Raw genomic sequence first — 14,924 nt, forward strand, 5'->3', positions numbered from 1 at the left:
GCTAGCATGATAGCCTAATATGAAAGACTTAGCTACTCCAAATATAGATATTGTTTATAATAAGCTAGTTTGGCTATACCACAGAGACTGTTGTGATAAATTTACATTTTACGTGTGGGTTGTTGAAATTTGTAAGTTTGTAAGTTGCAACTGATGGACAGTGGTTTATTTAACAATTTATGTGTTTTTAGTACACTGAGGAGGAAAGACAAAACATGAACAGATATGTTTTCCTGTTTTTTAATTTTTTTGAAATTAAATATTTTTCTACTTAATAAACTTGCAGACTTGCAGTTCCCTCCTGTAAAGATAATAAATGTTTAATCTTATCAGGTGGTGAAAGGTCTGGAGAGCTGACAGGCCAGTTCATCAAATTCATAGTGAGCTAATATTTTTCTTAAAAGTTATCACATTCCCATGTTAAAAATGTAATATTTTCATTTGTAAGTGACATATAGTTTTGAGACCAAGAAAACATTGCATTCTGATTTTATGTACACATCATCTAAACTTTCTTGAATTGGGGGTATGGCATGATTAAATTAATACACAAATTACAAAACAATATTAAAATGACAGACTTGTCTAAAATGCATAAATACTATTTGAAAAGATTAAGACCGTAAAACAATAGCCTCTGTATTTCTCACAAATTCCTGGTAATTCAACTAAAAGTTCTTTAATCCCACTGCTAGGTCGTTGAGATGGATTTCCGTATATATTTGTTTTTTCCCCCTCTGTGTATAAAGACTGATGCTGTTGAAATCAGAAGAGAATACATCGCCAAAGGTCTTTGCGTGTACCTGAATGAAGATCCTGAGAAGCTGGTGAAGGATTACCTGGTATGTTAACTTGCCTGTATCCTTAACTAAGGAGATGATCAAAGATAAGCTTGAACTACATACAAAAAGTTTCAGGGGATGGGGTTTTCCTATAAATTACCGGTGGCTGTAAAAAATACCTTTTAAAATAGGAAAAGTAAGAGCTTTAAGTTTCTCACTGGATACTACACGCACCATTCTTGAGTGTTTTATACTATCATTATTATAATATCATTATAATAACCTCATTCATACACACATTCATACAAGATTTTTATGTAACATTTACACTTCAATGGATGCATCAGGAGCAACTTGGGGTTCAGTATGTTACCCATTGATAGTTTTAGTATCAGATTAGAGAAGCCAGGGATTAAACCAGTAGACAACTTGCTCTACCTCCTGTGCCACAGTCACCCCTATCACAACTCAAGATTTTGAAAGACATTGTTGAGGTATTGAATGAACTTCTCTTGAGTCAGGAAAAATATCGGGCAGTCATTTTTGATTACATTTACATTATTATAAGGCTTGAATGAATAAAGCTTTTAGGTATTTTACATTAATGTAAAACAGATATTTACTTTTAAAACTGTTTGCAATGGACATTAGTGAGAAATCATTATCTTTTTTTTGTTTGTTTTATTGTCACAGGAAGTTGATAAAAAGCATCGCCACTGCCATAGCAGAGACAGTCTTTGGAATCTGTGTCATTCGGTCAGAGGGTGCGGAGCCTGGCGATGACCCTCAGGATGTTGTGATTGTTCTAGAGGGGGTGGAAGTGATGGGTGAGTTGGGCAATGTAGTTTTTGCAGTGACAATGTTGCTTGGTCTGGTCTATTCACTGAACCTGAGCTACCCTCTGGAACTCAGGTACACCTTTGAGGTCCTGCAGAAGATTCTTATGGAATTAGATGCACACGAACTATCCAACAGCACACAAAGTACAGGTTCTCAAAACACTATTTTCTCGTTGAGAAATGTTCCCATTACAACAGCTACACCATGTATCTGGACCATGAACCTAAAATAATTGCAGATATTTTCTTTTTTGAAAGTGCATCTGTTGACCTTCAAAGTAGTTGTACTGGTCATCGGAAAATCACCTGCTTCAGCCATTCATTGTTGTTAAAAAATTGTTTTAACAGGTTAACTTTCCGCTTTGTCCACTACTTTTTTTTCTGTTATGTAACTTGTACTTGCATTTCATGTATTCTTTATACATTATGTGAAATTTGCTATAAATTCAATAAAATGGAGAAAACAAAAAGATGTGTATGACAAATTTTTATTTACCTTTTAGATGTAATAGTGAAATGTATGTTAACCAGACTCTAGACTTTGTTAAATGCTCCAAAAAATTACTCTTTAAATTAACTTAAAATACTCATGGAAAGAATTTCCACGTGATTAAATTGCTTTCTATTAGCATTAAAGACTTGTGTTGGAATAACTTAATTTGTATGAGTTGGTTCAACTCAATTAACTTAAGCTGGGACCAAATTTAGTAAATTAGTTGGAGAAAACCTACTGAATTGAGTTGGAACAAAACTCTTTAAGTTGGATCAACACTATTAAAATATATTGGATCAAAATGCAGTAAATACGTTGATTCATCAATCTTTAATTAAGTTGGTCCAACTTGAGTGCATTAAGTTGGAGTAACAGAATTGCATAATGCTAAAATAAAGCAATTTAATCACGTGGAAATTCTTTCCATGATTTTTTTATGTTCATTTAAATAGTTATTTTTTTCACCTCTCATCCAGTGAACTAAAGAAGCCTCCAAGATGAGAGGTGAAACATCTTCAAGGAACTTAAAGAAGCCCAGTCACTTTCTTTCCAAGTTCCTTGGAGTATATAGAGCATTAAATTCTATATGCATATTAGCATTTTACGCTGGGTGTTGCCCTACAGCAGGTGGGCAATTCCAGGCCTCGAAGGCCGGTGTCCTGCAGGTTTTAGATATCACCCTGGGTCAACACACCTGAATCACATGATTAGTTCATTACCAGGCCTGTGGAGAACTTCAGGACATGTTGAGGAGCTAATTTAGCCATTTAAATCAGCTGTGTTGGTTCAAGGACACATCTAAAACCTGCAGGGACACCGGCCCTCGGGGCCTGGAATTGCCCACCCCTGCCCTACAGTCTACTTAAAACACATTTGGATTCTTATGTCTTTTATTCAAACAAAAAACAAAAGAAATCCAAAAGTTTTACACTGACTTAACAAATGCTTAGTCCTTTTAATAATAAACTTCAAATCTGTTCTCCTCAACACCTCAGCATTTTTATCATGAATAATAAGGCACCCTCAGGGGCCATGTTATTCAATTTTAGCTGAAAATCTGTTGGGAATTATTTAAATTTGGTTGTTGGTATTAATCATATCAATTCCAGCAACAAAAGAAATTATATCAATCAGCCAAAGGTACTGAAAAATGCTTCATGTTAGTCACTCACTCCTGCTGACTTTCATTTAAAGTCATTTAAAGTAAGTCAAATTGAAAATATAAATATCAATCAATCAATCAATCTTTATTTATAAAGCACTTTTCATACAGAAAAAATGTAGCACAAAGTGCTTTACATAGTTAAAAGCAGCCCACCCCACCCTCCAACTCACTCCCCACACTCTCAATACACATATATCCCCCCACCCCCACCCACACACACATACACACACGCGCACACTTAAAGAGTAAAAATTGGGCTGGGCTCGCATGAGCCAAGTGAGGAAACATTATAACAGAGAGCCGTCTGCACCGGGAGCCGGTCACAGACCGCAGCCTCCGGGCTGGGCACACAGCCAGAGGGAGGCAAAGGAGCCCCCCAACCAGGCTGAGAGGACCCCAGAGACCCAGCAGCCACGGTCAATAACAGCCCCGGTGCAGAGAGCGCCCTCCGAGGAAACACTGGAGATATGACGCAATACGATGTATACAGGGTAAAATGATAAAATAAATAAGAACAGGATACAATATAAATATAAATATAAATGGAGTAAGAAGATTAAAAAATGAATAAGAATAAAATCAAGAAATATTAGGTAAATCCTAAATTAATAATAGAATAACAGGATAGAATAAATAAGCATAAAAAATAAATAAACGCTAAGTAAAAGCTAAATTAAAAAGGTGGGTCTTGAGCCTGTTCTTAAAAACATGTACGTTCTCTGCGGCCCTGAGCTCCTCCGGCAGGCTGTTCCACAGACGAGGACCATACCACTGAAAAGCTGCCTCTCCGTGAGTATGTGTCCTGACTTTAGGGACAATTAAAAGGCCAGCACCAGAGGACCTCAGGGTCCGCGAGGGTTCGTATGGTAAAAGCAGATCTAAGAGATAAGAAGGCCCAAGACCATTAAGACATTTAAAAACCAATAAAAGAACTTTAAAATCGATCCTGAAACACACGGGGAGCCAATGCAGCGATTCTAAAACCGGTGTAATGTGGGCCCGCCCTCTGGTCTTCGTCAGCACACGAGCTGCCGAGTTTTGCAAGAGTTGTAAAGTTGAAATATTCTTCTTAGGAAGACCAGAGAGCAGGGCAGTAATCAATGCGACTGGTAATAAAAGCATGCATCAGCATCTCCGTGTTGGCCCGAGAGAGAATAGGGCGGACTCTGGCTATATTTTTTAGATGATAAAATCCAATTTTGGCTACATGTTTAACATGTGGGATAAAACCAAGCTCAGAGTCAAAAATAACACCCAGGTTTTTCACTTGTAGCGAAGGACATAGTGAAAATGCCTCTAATTTAGACAAGAGTTTCTCTCTCTGTGCCTCAGGACCGACAATTAAAACTTCAGTCTTGTCCTGGTTAAGCTGTAAAAAGTTTTCTGCCATCCAAGATCGTATATCTAAAATACAGTTAAAAAGGGCATCCATTGGTCTGGTGTCATCAGGAGACACGGAGATGTACAGCTGCGTGTCATCAGCGTAACTGTGGAAGTTCACTCCATGCCTACTGATGACACTGCCGAGAGGCAACATATACAAATTAAAAAGTACAGGGCCTAGAACCGACCCTTGAGGCACACCACATGTCATTTTATGGATCTTAGAGGAGCATGTATCCATACTCACCATAAAAGATCTGTCAGAGAGATAGGAAGTGAACCAGTTGTGTACAGCACCAGAGAGGCCCACCATGTGTTTCAGTCTGTTTAAAAGAATAGCGTGGTCTACTGTATCAAAGGCTGCGCTTAGATCCAGTAGCACCAGGACTGAGAGCTTTTGGGCGTCCCAGTTACATCTAAGATCATTTAAAACCTTTAGGAGAGCCGTCTCTGTGCTGTGGTTCACCCTAAATCCAGACTGGAATATCTCCAGGATCTGTCTATCATTGAGAAAATCAGTAATCTGAGTAAAAACAAGTTTTTCTAAGACTTTACTTAAAAATGGTAAGTTGGATACAGGTCTGTAGTTATTAAAATCATTACAATCCAAATTGCTCTTCTTCAGAAGGGGCCTCACTGAAAGAAATCTCCGTCCCGGGTTCATCCGTGGATCGGGTTTCCTCCGAGGCGTGATCACGATAAGCAGAGTTTTGTCCTTTCCTTATAAGACTCCTAATTATTCAAAGTAACACTTAAGTATGCCGTTCAGCGGGTTAGTTACAGCGCCGGGAGCAGTTAGGAGAACAAAGTGATACATAGACTGTTTCAGGTTGCTCTCCCACAATCAACTCAAAGGTTTATTCATCAGACAACAGTTTATATAGAAGAAAAAAAGGTTCGTGTGTCAGCAGGTTCTTAGTTCAAACCGGTACAGACCAAATAAGGAAATGTCTTCCTGCCTTCTGAGCAAAGAAGTATCCTTTGTGTAGTTTATCAGTTCAGCTACAATTTATGATCATCCCAGCAAAATACACTCCTAGACATAGAATACAGAGTTCTTTCATTAGTGAATTCTGAAACAAACCACCTGGCCTTTAACAAGCTCTTTTCTAAAGGATAAGGAAGGGAGAATGGGAGTAAGGGAGTGATCTCTGTGGTGTTTTCAACCTTGAGGTACCATCCTGTGATTCTTACACATTAATTCTTGGGTCACAGAGAAAGAGAAAAACAACTAGTAAATGGGCCTTATTGAGTAACAGGTTTCCTGTATAATATCACTATAAAACAATATCCTGTAAATGCTACCATGGTATCAAAATATCACAACACTCACCACCGCCGTTTTAAAGGCAGCAGGGAAGACACCCAACTGAAGAGAGCAATTCATCATGTATAAAAGCTCAGCCTCAAAAAATCCATAAAGTGTTTTAAAGAGTGAAGAAGGAATTGGATCTAAAAGACATGTGGTGGGTCTCACTGTGGAGAAAACTTTCTGAAGGTTCTCAGCATTAACCAGGACAAAGCTGTCCAGTGTCTCCTCAGGTACAATCGAGCCCTCAGATGTGTTTACAATCATATCGCGATTAGATAAAATATCAGATCTGATGGCGCTGATTTTTCCCCTGAAGTGGTCTGCAAACTGCTCGCAGAGTGAGTCTGTGGGGGTTCTTTTGGAGCTTTTAAAATCAGGGTTAAATAAATGATCTATGGTGGAAAAGAGGACCTTGGGATTATTTTTGTTAATACTGATTATTTTGGCGAAGTATGAATTTCTTGACTTCCTTAATGTATTATTGTACATTTTAAGTTGCTCGGAAAATATTTGATGGTTGATATTATTTTTATTTTTCCTCCATCTCCTTTCTGCTGCCCTGCAATTTCTTTTGAGTTTTTTGACTTCTTCGTTTCTCCAGGGTGATGCATGTTTTACGTTAATCTTTTTGGTAGTGAGTGGAGCAACGGAGTCAAGGCTTTTCTTCAGTTTGCTGTTAAAATAACTAAAAATCAAATCGCAGGGTGCAGGTAAAATCACAGGGGGGCATTTGACTAAAACCCTGGTAAAATTTGCAGCCACTTCAGAGGTTAGATAGCGCCTCCTCACAGTTCGCACCGAGGTCTTCCGCTGAATAAAACCGGTGATGTTAAAAAACACACAGTAGTGGTCAGAGACAGCCAAGTCAACAACAGAGGATATCCGTAAAATGACAACAAAACATTACTTTTTACAGTACATTTTTATTTTCTTGCATTTTCAATTTTTCTTTCAAATATTTAAAAAAACAGTGGAAAAAATAAACAGCAGAAAATTGAAATGTACAGGATAATAATATTATTTAACAGTTTGCAAATGTTTCAGTGCAACACATTTTAGTGCTTTGTAAACAGAACTTCAGTGCTGTTTTGTTAAGGGACAACATGGTCTCGTGTTTCCAAATATAAAAAGGTATAACAACATTAAAAACTGGTGAAAAAATAAATAAAATAAATATGCTATAAATATATAGCACAAAGTGATGATATAAAAGCTGCAATTTCCCTGTAACAATTACCATTTTCTTTAGTCCAACGTTAGTGCAGTTATTTGTCAAATTAGCACCATTGTTTTAGAAAATACACTCTTCTTGATAAAAAAGCAAAAAGTAAACACAAAAAGCAAAAATCTGTCAAACTGTAGTTTTGATGCAAATGAATTTCCAAAAGTTGATTCTGTTCATCTGAACGTAGCGTTTTGTGGGAGAAACGTTTCATCACTCAAAGGCCCCAATATCATGATGTGGTGTCAGCAGGCATTCGCTTTTTGCGCTGACTGTCACGTTGTTTACCTGAAGATGTTTTAGTCCTTTAAAATAAAATAAAAACAACATTATATCATTGCTCTGTCAATATTACAGAATCTAAGTATTGTAAATGAAGCAATAGCTTAGTGGAAAGATATATGCATCAGTTTGGTTGACATGCAGTTTACATTAGTTTACAAAGGAAGTAAAAGAATAAAAAGGAGCTCTGGAGGTAAGTCAGAAAATTCCAAATGTCAAAACATATTTTTAATTTTAACTTTCCATTGCATGTTTTATTACATTATTTTCCAAGTTCACAATCTTAAAAGTCAACATCTGGCCATTTTCTGACAAACCCTGTCTCTTTAAAATCCTCGTTTTATACTACTAGCATTTTGACAGTTAATCTAGTTAGTTGTAAAATGTTCTTCCAGTTTTTTCTTTCATTTTGAACTTTTGGTGTCCTGTGGCAACATTTTTGAGATGCATTTAGAGACACCAAATCCAAAATAAGCTAAAAATTTCATTATTTCATTAGATTTACATTTCATCAATTTGATATACCTTCAACATTCTATTATGATAGGTTTATAAAATGTTCTAATTACTGCATTATACTTTTATTCGTATTTAACAGCATTCCAAATTTTTCATAGCTGGGTTTATAACTTTGTAGATGCAGAATGATGCATCAAGCCTGACTTACTCCTCAGTATCTCTCATTGTAGCTTCAGGTAGCCATGTCATTCATCTCAACCGGCCGATGTGACTGACTGTAAGATTCAAGAACAGTTACATCTGCACAAATATTTATCAGCTGAACAAAAAGACAAAAAGCAACGCTGTTAAGAGGATACCTGCTCTGAGATTTCTTTCTAAGCCAGACAGAGATGAGTGCAGAAACACAGGCAAACAACAACGCAGCAGAGGATAGAATGACTAATGTCCTGGATCCTATGGACAAAGAGGGGGTATTACATTTTAAATATCAACAGATGGAAAAGAAAAACTGGCTTTAAAAAGTGTACATTTTGACATACCGAAATTTATGTGATTAGATTTTTCATCCAAACCTGGAAGAAGGAACCCAAACATTTGAATCACAGGGTAATCATTAATTTATAAATCGATGACTTTGAAAGAGTTTCTCACCATCATCATCTGGAGTTGTCACCATCACTTCTCTGTGAGGAGCAGAGAGCACTCGTGCTGCACATCCCACCTGTGTGCTGTGTTTACATGAACCTGAGAGCACAGCTGTAGTGGTGACAGTGAATGTAGCGTTGGTGTTGGACACACTGACAGTGTTGTACTGTGAGAAGCTGAGGTCTTGTTGTGAGACACTGAGTGTTACAGTGGGAGCAGGTCGACCAGTGGCTGAACAGGAAACAACCCACTCTTCAGTAGAGTTTGACTCTCTGACATCAACAACAGGTTCATGCAGCTCTGTGAAGGATCAGGAAATATCATCAACATGTTCTTACAAACACACCAGCTGCTAACACATTTATTTCCAGTATGTTTGTTTGAGGTAAAGGTTCTTACCATAAACTCGGAGGCAGGGTTTCCCTGTCAGAGAGCCTTCAGGATAAGTGTTAAACAGACAGTGATAGCAGCCTTCATCCTGCTCCGTCACATTCCTGATGACTATGGAGCAGTTCTGTAGTCCAGTGTATTTAAACACAACTTTATCGTTAAAGCCATCATTCACTCTCTGACCATAGTACTTGCTGTAGGTGGCAACATTTGTCTCCACATCATGTGAGATTTTCTGCCATGTGACCTGAACGACGTCTTTAGTCTCCAAGAGCTGACAGCTGAATTCAGCATCTTCTCCCACTGCTGCCAGCACAGTCTGCTGTGTTTGGATCACTGCTGTTAGAGCTGTAGGAGATAGATCAAGCTGTGAGGCACTTTAAATATTCTATTCAAGTTCAAGTGCAATCCTTACTGACACAAGTCTAGTACCGTTAGCTATCATTATTCCTGCAATTAACAACCTTTTTTTTTTGCCTCCACACTCACATTTACATTCTGCTCAAACAAATACAATATCAAATTAAAGAAAGGATCAAAGCCAGCACCTTATGAAAAAGCTGCAATCCGCAATCAGCATTCACATCAGCATTGGTCCATACGCATCAGATAATACACAAAAAAAAAACCCAAAACAGTTTATATGCTTGATTTGCCAAACACACTGACAGGCTGAAAATCATCTGCTATTGGAATGCTACTGCTGCAAGGAAGAGCCAGGATGACAGGTCAGGGAGGAGATATCATCACCCCCACCCGAGATTGGGTACCAAGCCCCAAGTGTGATGTAAGGATCGTTGAGTGTGAGAGGAACTGACCTGAAACATAGGATCATGATGAAACTTGAAACCTGGATCTTCCATAGCCGGTTACCAAGACTACTTGAAGTACCCTATGAGGATTGACTTGATGATGTGAATGCAGTACTATGGAAAATGCCCACTGTGACTATTACCAAAACTAACCAGCTGATCTACACTATAGCAGCAGTGATCAGTGAGATGCTTGGCTACAAGTTGAACAACCACAAGGAGCAGTACCCTCCATGAAGGAAGCTAGAGGCCAAGATCAAGGTAGTACAGAGGGAGGTAAGCCAACTATCAGAGTGTCAGAAAGGTCAAATGAAGAAGGTGCCTAAAAAGTACAGCAAACTGTTGATACCTGAGGCCTTGGAAACTGCCAAGCAAAGAATCACAGCCTTGGCCAGCCGTTTGAAGAAGTATACCCGAGAGATCGAAGGCAGGAGAATAAACCAGCTGTCTCGCCACAGAACCATCCAAGTTGTACTCTCAGTGGTAGGGGGAACCATATGAGAACAGCACCACCAAGGCTTGAGATGGAGCAATACTGGACACCCAGTATGACTTACTGAAGGCCGGACAGCCCTAATTCCCGAAGACCCCCAGAAGGGACAGTCCCATCTAACTACTGGCCAATAATCTGTACCACACGGAAGCCCCTGTCAGGCATCATAGCAGCTAAGATGAACAGGCACATGGCTCAAAAACTTGAGCGGGGCACAGAAAGGCAGGAATACCAGAGGAGCGACCGACCAGCCTGTGCACTGCCTGGATTGACTACAAGAAAGCCTAAGACTCGATGCCACACACATGGATCCTGGAATGCTTATAATTGCATAAGATCAACAGGATCCTAAGAGCCTTCATTGGAAGCTCACTGGGGATGTGGCGTACAACACTACTTTAAGTCCATAGCACAAGCACAAGTCACAATCAAGTGCAGGATCAAGGAGATGCTGTCCCTGCTGCTGTTCTGCATAGGCCTGAACCCTCTCAATGAGATCATTGACAGGACTTTTTGGTTTAGCACCTGAAGCTCTCAAACTTTTACACAAAATACCCACTTTTATTTCCAATGAATGGGATCTATTCAAAGCCCTGCAAGAAAAGACCTCGTGTGTTAACATTAAATTTGTTACAATGTACCCTAATATCCAGGCGGGTTGTAACAAATGCTGGGAAGAATTGTAACAATTAGACAAAAGAAACAGAAAAACAGAGCCCACACCAGAGGACATGCTTCAAAGAGTGGTTTATTGCACTCATTGGGCCACGTTTGGTACTGGGCCACGAGAGTTGAGGCCCAGGTGTGAAATTTATGGTTTTCAGGGTTTTTATCATTAACTCTATTTCCCTGGGTCTTTTCCTGTGTTGTAGTTGTGTGTCTTATTTTGAAAGAAATACCAGAGACCATTAAAGGACAGAGAGGAGGATGTTGCTCTCAATGTTGTTGGCACATTTCAGGAGGACGCTACTAATAAAGTAATTTAAAAAATACCACAGTTTTAGTGTTGGTCGTATCATTTTATTTTGTTGTATTTATCCGCGACACCTTAAAGGCCGGTCAGTGAAAATATTGTCTGACATTAAACCAGTCCGTGGTGCAAAAAAGGTTGGGGACCGCTGGTCTATTGGAATAAAAGAACTCTCTTTGTGACTAAACATAACTCAAATGCACTCTGCTGTGTGTGGGTGTGTAAATTAGCTTAAGAGAACAAACACAAATACTCAATAAACAGTTCAGTCACAGGTACGAACAGGTACAATGCACCTGTCTGAAAAAGATGTAGGTCTTTCTGGTTGGGTGTGTTCTGTGGCATGGCTGCAGGGGATGAGTGGACCAGCAGGTTCAGGGTGTGGTTTGGTGTGTTGTTAAAGCTCAACACCACACACACACACAATGTTGTTGTATATTATCTGTATCAAAAAAAACCAATGGCAGTGTGCATGTATTAATCAGATTCACAATGTTGACAGATGAATGTTGGTAGCTCTGCAGTGCAGGCTTGGTGGGCCCAAAGACTGCACAGGGTAAATTTTACCCAAACTTTTTTTGCCTTTGAGTTACCAATGCAAAGGTTTTCATCATTCATTGTCTCAGAATCTTCAGCGTTATTTTTCAAATTTTTGGGGGGCAGATTTCACTTTCTTTTTCTTCTGCTTGCATATATTTTTCCTGAGATATTCTTTTTCCATTCTTTTTTCTGTTATTCTTCCATAAGCTTTTGCAATGACTTGGAGTATCTGCTCAGTGTTACATGGAAGATCTGACTGACTCACCCTTCGTTGAGACCTCATCAGATGCCTTTTTCTTTTTTTTTTAAAATATTAGCAGGCATACCTTGATCAGTTTTTCTTTTCCACTATCTAGACATGCTGTAAAAGTACATGTGTTAGCATATTTAAAATCAATAAGCTATTCATACTTTGGGGAAGGGAATTGTTGTAACACATTGAAAGTATATGTTACAACTCACCCCATCCTTGTCGGTCATTGTTTATCTAACTTTATTAGCATAGCGGCTTAAAATTAGCAGGGGGCAAATGTATTACAGCTTGCCTATTTAATATACTGTTAGTCATATTATTTGGTCTGCAGCTGTTTAACTCCTAACAAAGCTTAGTGCTGGTCAAAAGAAGTAATTTCATAAGTCAAAATCAGTTTTCTACAATCTACATGCAGTTGCTTACAGCCATGATAACCACCATGTGAAATAATAATAATGGATTGCATTTATATAGTGCTTTTCGGGGCCCTCAAAGCACTGTACAATTCCACTATTCATTCACACACTGGTGGAGGCAAGCTACAGTTGTAGCCACAGCTGCCCCACAGCCTGGGGCAGACTGACAGAAGCGAGGCTGCCACATCGCGCCATCGGCCCCTCTGGCCAACACCAGTAGGCGATAGGTGAAGTGTCTTGCCCAAGGACACAACGACCGAGACTGTCCGAGCCGGGGCACGAACCGGCAAACTGGCAACCTTGCGGTTACAAGACAAATTGCCAACGCTTTGAGCCACAATTGCCCCATCGCCCCAAATCAGGGATGGAAGTGGCTAAACACTGAAGTGATCATGGGATGAGATAGGAGTCATATGATCAATTCAGTGATCCCAATGTTACAACTATACCAGGTCTCTCCTATGTGGTGCTATGGGGTCACCTGACATTGCAGTAAGGTTATTTTTCTATAAACCCCACAAATACAAGCATAGTAGCACACACTTGTGTACAGATCACTACCCTGTTTGCAACAATTGCCTTTCGGTGTTGGAAAAAAGGCAAGTATTAACTCACAGGGCATATTAGAGTCATAAGATTCAGAACTCTGTCTGTATAAACACGCTTTCACTGAATTATGCTGGAGAATGCAGGAGAAACAAAGACAGGTTTGTGTTGACCCATCACCATCATTTCCATGAACGTTAAGTACGTTGGAAAATGTCAGAGTTTGTAGAATCAAATGTCAGAATGTGTCTTCTTAGTCTGTAATTTGTTCTATAGATGGAAAAAAAAAGACTGATGACTGGGGCGGCAGTTGGGGCTGAGTCTAAAGACACTGATGATTTTACTGCAGTCTGTGATTACAGCCACGAATGGAGGGCAGTGGACCAAGCTGTGCACACATCTATAAATCCCTCTTTAAATCATTGCAGGGTGGAGAAATAGGAATTCTTGAGTGATGAGGACTGTTGTTTTGTCCTTAACAGTGAGCCTGGTAGCTTTTTATACTCTTTGAGTTCCCAGCAATTGATGTTTCTTGAGTAAAAAGTGATTACAAAGTAGTTAAAGCCAGAACCCGGGAATCGTAAGTGCAGAGGAAAAAACCCCCTGAATTTTACTTTTTTTTATGTTCATCTAAAATATCTTTTTAATAATATTTTTCAAACTATAAATTATCGTATTTGCTTATTTAAATGAGAATTGATATGAATAATTCACAGAACAATAGCTGAAGTGCCTTTCCTGCATACATCAGGATCATCCACACACCCCTGATGATAGTAATGCCTAAATACTCAGCTACACCCACAGAAAACACTCTTTTATGCTGCCTGTGGTTGTACCTGTATCACATTTTCAAAATGGTTACTTTACCTTAGCGACCTCTCCCACCACCACAACTGAGTCATTTTCTTATGAGGGAACAAAATAAATGAAATTAACTGTATAAAAAAGTCAAACTCATTATAATCATTAACATGCAGTCTCTTCTCACCCTTTTCAAAGGCTCCAGAAATAAAAACAGCAACAACATAAAGCAAAACTCCGAAAAAGGACATTTCACAAAAACTTCATTCATTCAGGCTGACTCTTTGTCTGGCTTTGGGCTCAGCTACTACAGTTACGGGTAAACTTTCAGCTGGTCTGATGCATATAAACGTTTAACAGGTTAGCTAAAAAGAATCATAAGATAATACATGTGAACATGATCGTATAGTGAGACAAATAACAAAATATAATCGAGAATTATCAATTTAAAGTGCGATGTAAAGGCACGTGTCGCCATTTTGCCCCCCTTTTATTATAATGGTACAGTCGATAGATAACACCAATCTGGCAGATCGCAGGAAACTGCCGCATGCGCTGTAGCCGCTCCCCACACAGCTAAATCTCCAGTGTTATATTAACACTAAGGATGTCTATATGGGTTCACTCCACTGAGTGTTAAATGAACACTTCTGACAGTGTTATATTTTTAAAGGTAACCTAGTCAGTTTTGAAGATTAACAATGACCAACGGTGCTGATTTCCTAACACTGGAAAATAACTCAAAGTGTTAGAAATATTCCAGTGTCAGAAAATCAGCACTGCTCAGATTAGTCATTGTTAATCTTCAAAACTGACTAGGTTACCTTTAAAAATATAACACTGTCAGAAGTGTTCATTTAACACTCAACGGTGTTATATTTAACACTCAGAGGAGTGGACCCTTAAAGACACTCTCTAGTGTTAATTTAACGCTGGAGATTTTGCTGTGCATGGATCACCGAACATCTGTAAATTACTTACATGTCGACGACCTAAATCTGATGATTAACTTTTAAGGTTGAATTAAACTGGCTTCATACCGGAGTCCACAGTAAACGCCTTCACTGGACTTTAGTTAGTTTACATCTTCATGTCACAGCACTGTACACAAGTGA

The 14,924-nt window shown here is 38.9% G+C and overlaps 1 protein-coding gene and 1 long non-coding RNA gene across 2 annotated transcripts; one reads left to right on the plus strand and one right to left on the minus strand.

Moving 5' to 3' along the window:
• The first annotated feature begins 247 nt into the window (after positions 1 to 247).
• Positions 248 to 2,091, plus strand: LOC145424318 (uncharacterized). Its single transcript, XR_013905351.1, has 4 exons — positions 248 to 380; positions 750 to 842; positions 1,476 to 1,609; positions 1,695 to 2,091. It is a non-coding gene; the product is annotated as an uncharacterized LOC145424318 (long non-coding RNA).
• Positions 2,092 to 6,877: 4,786 nt separating this feature from the next.
• Positions 6,878 to 14,291, minus strand: LOC113016230 (OX-2 membrane glycoprotein-like). The gene is made up of 7 exons (XM_026158905.2): positions 13,997 to 14,291; positions 8,985 to 9,323; positions 8,592 to 8,885; positions 8,480 to 8,512; positions 8,297 to 8,393; positions 8,146 to 8,212; positions 6,878 to 7,501 (listed from the first exon to the last, which is right to left on the minus strand). Exons 1-6 carry the CDS (start codon positions 14,058 to 14,060, stop codon positions 8,170 to 8,172), a joined length of 870 nt encoding a protein of 289 aa, XP_026014690.2. The 5' UTR covers positions 14,061 to 14,291; the 3' UTR covers positions 6,878 to 7,501; positions 8,146 to 8,169.
• Positions 14,292 to 14,924: the final 633 nt, after the last annotated feature.

This window comes from Astatotilapia calliptera, chromosome 23 (assembly GCF_964374335.1).
Source record: "Astatotilapia calliptera chromosome 23, fAstCal68.1, whole genome shotgun sequence".
NCBI lineage: Eukaryota > Metazoa > Chordata > Actinopteri > Cichliformes > Cichlidae > Astatotilapia > Astatotilapia calliptera.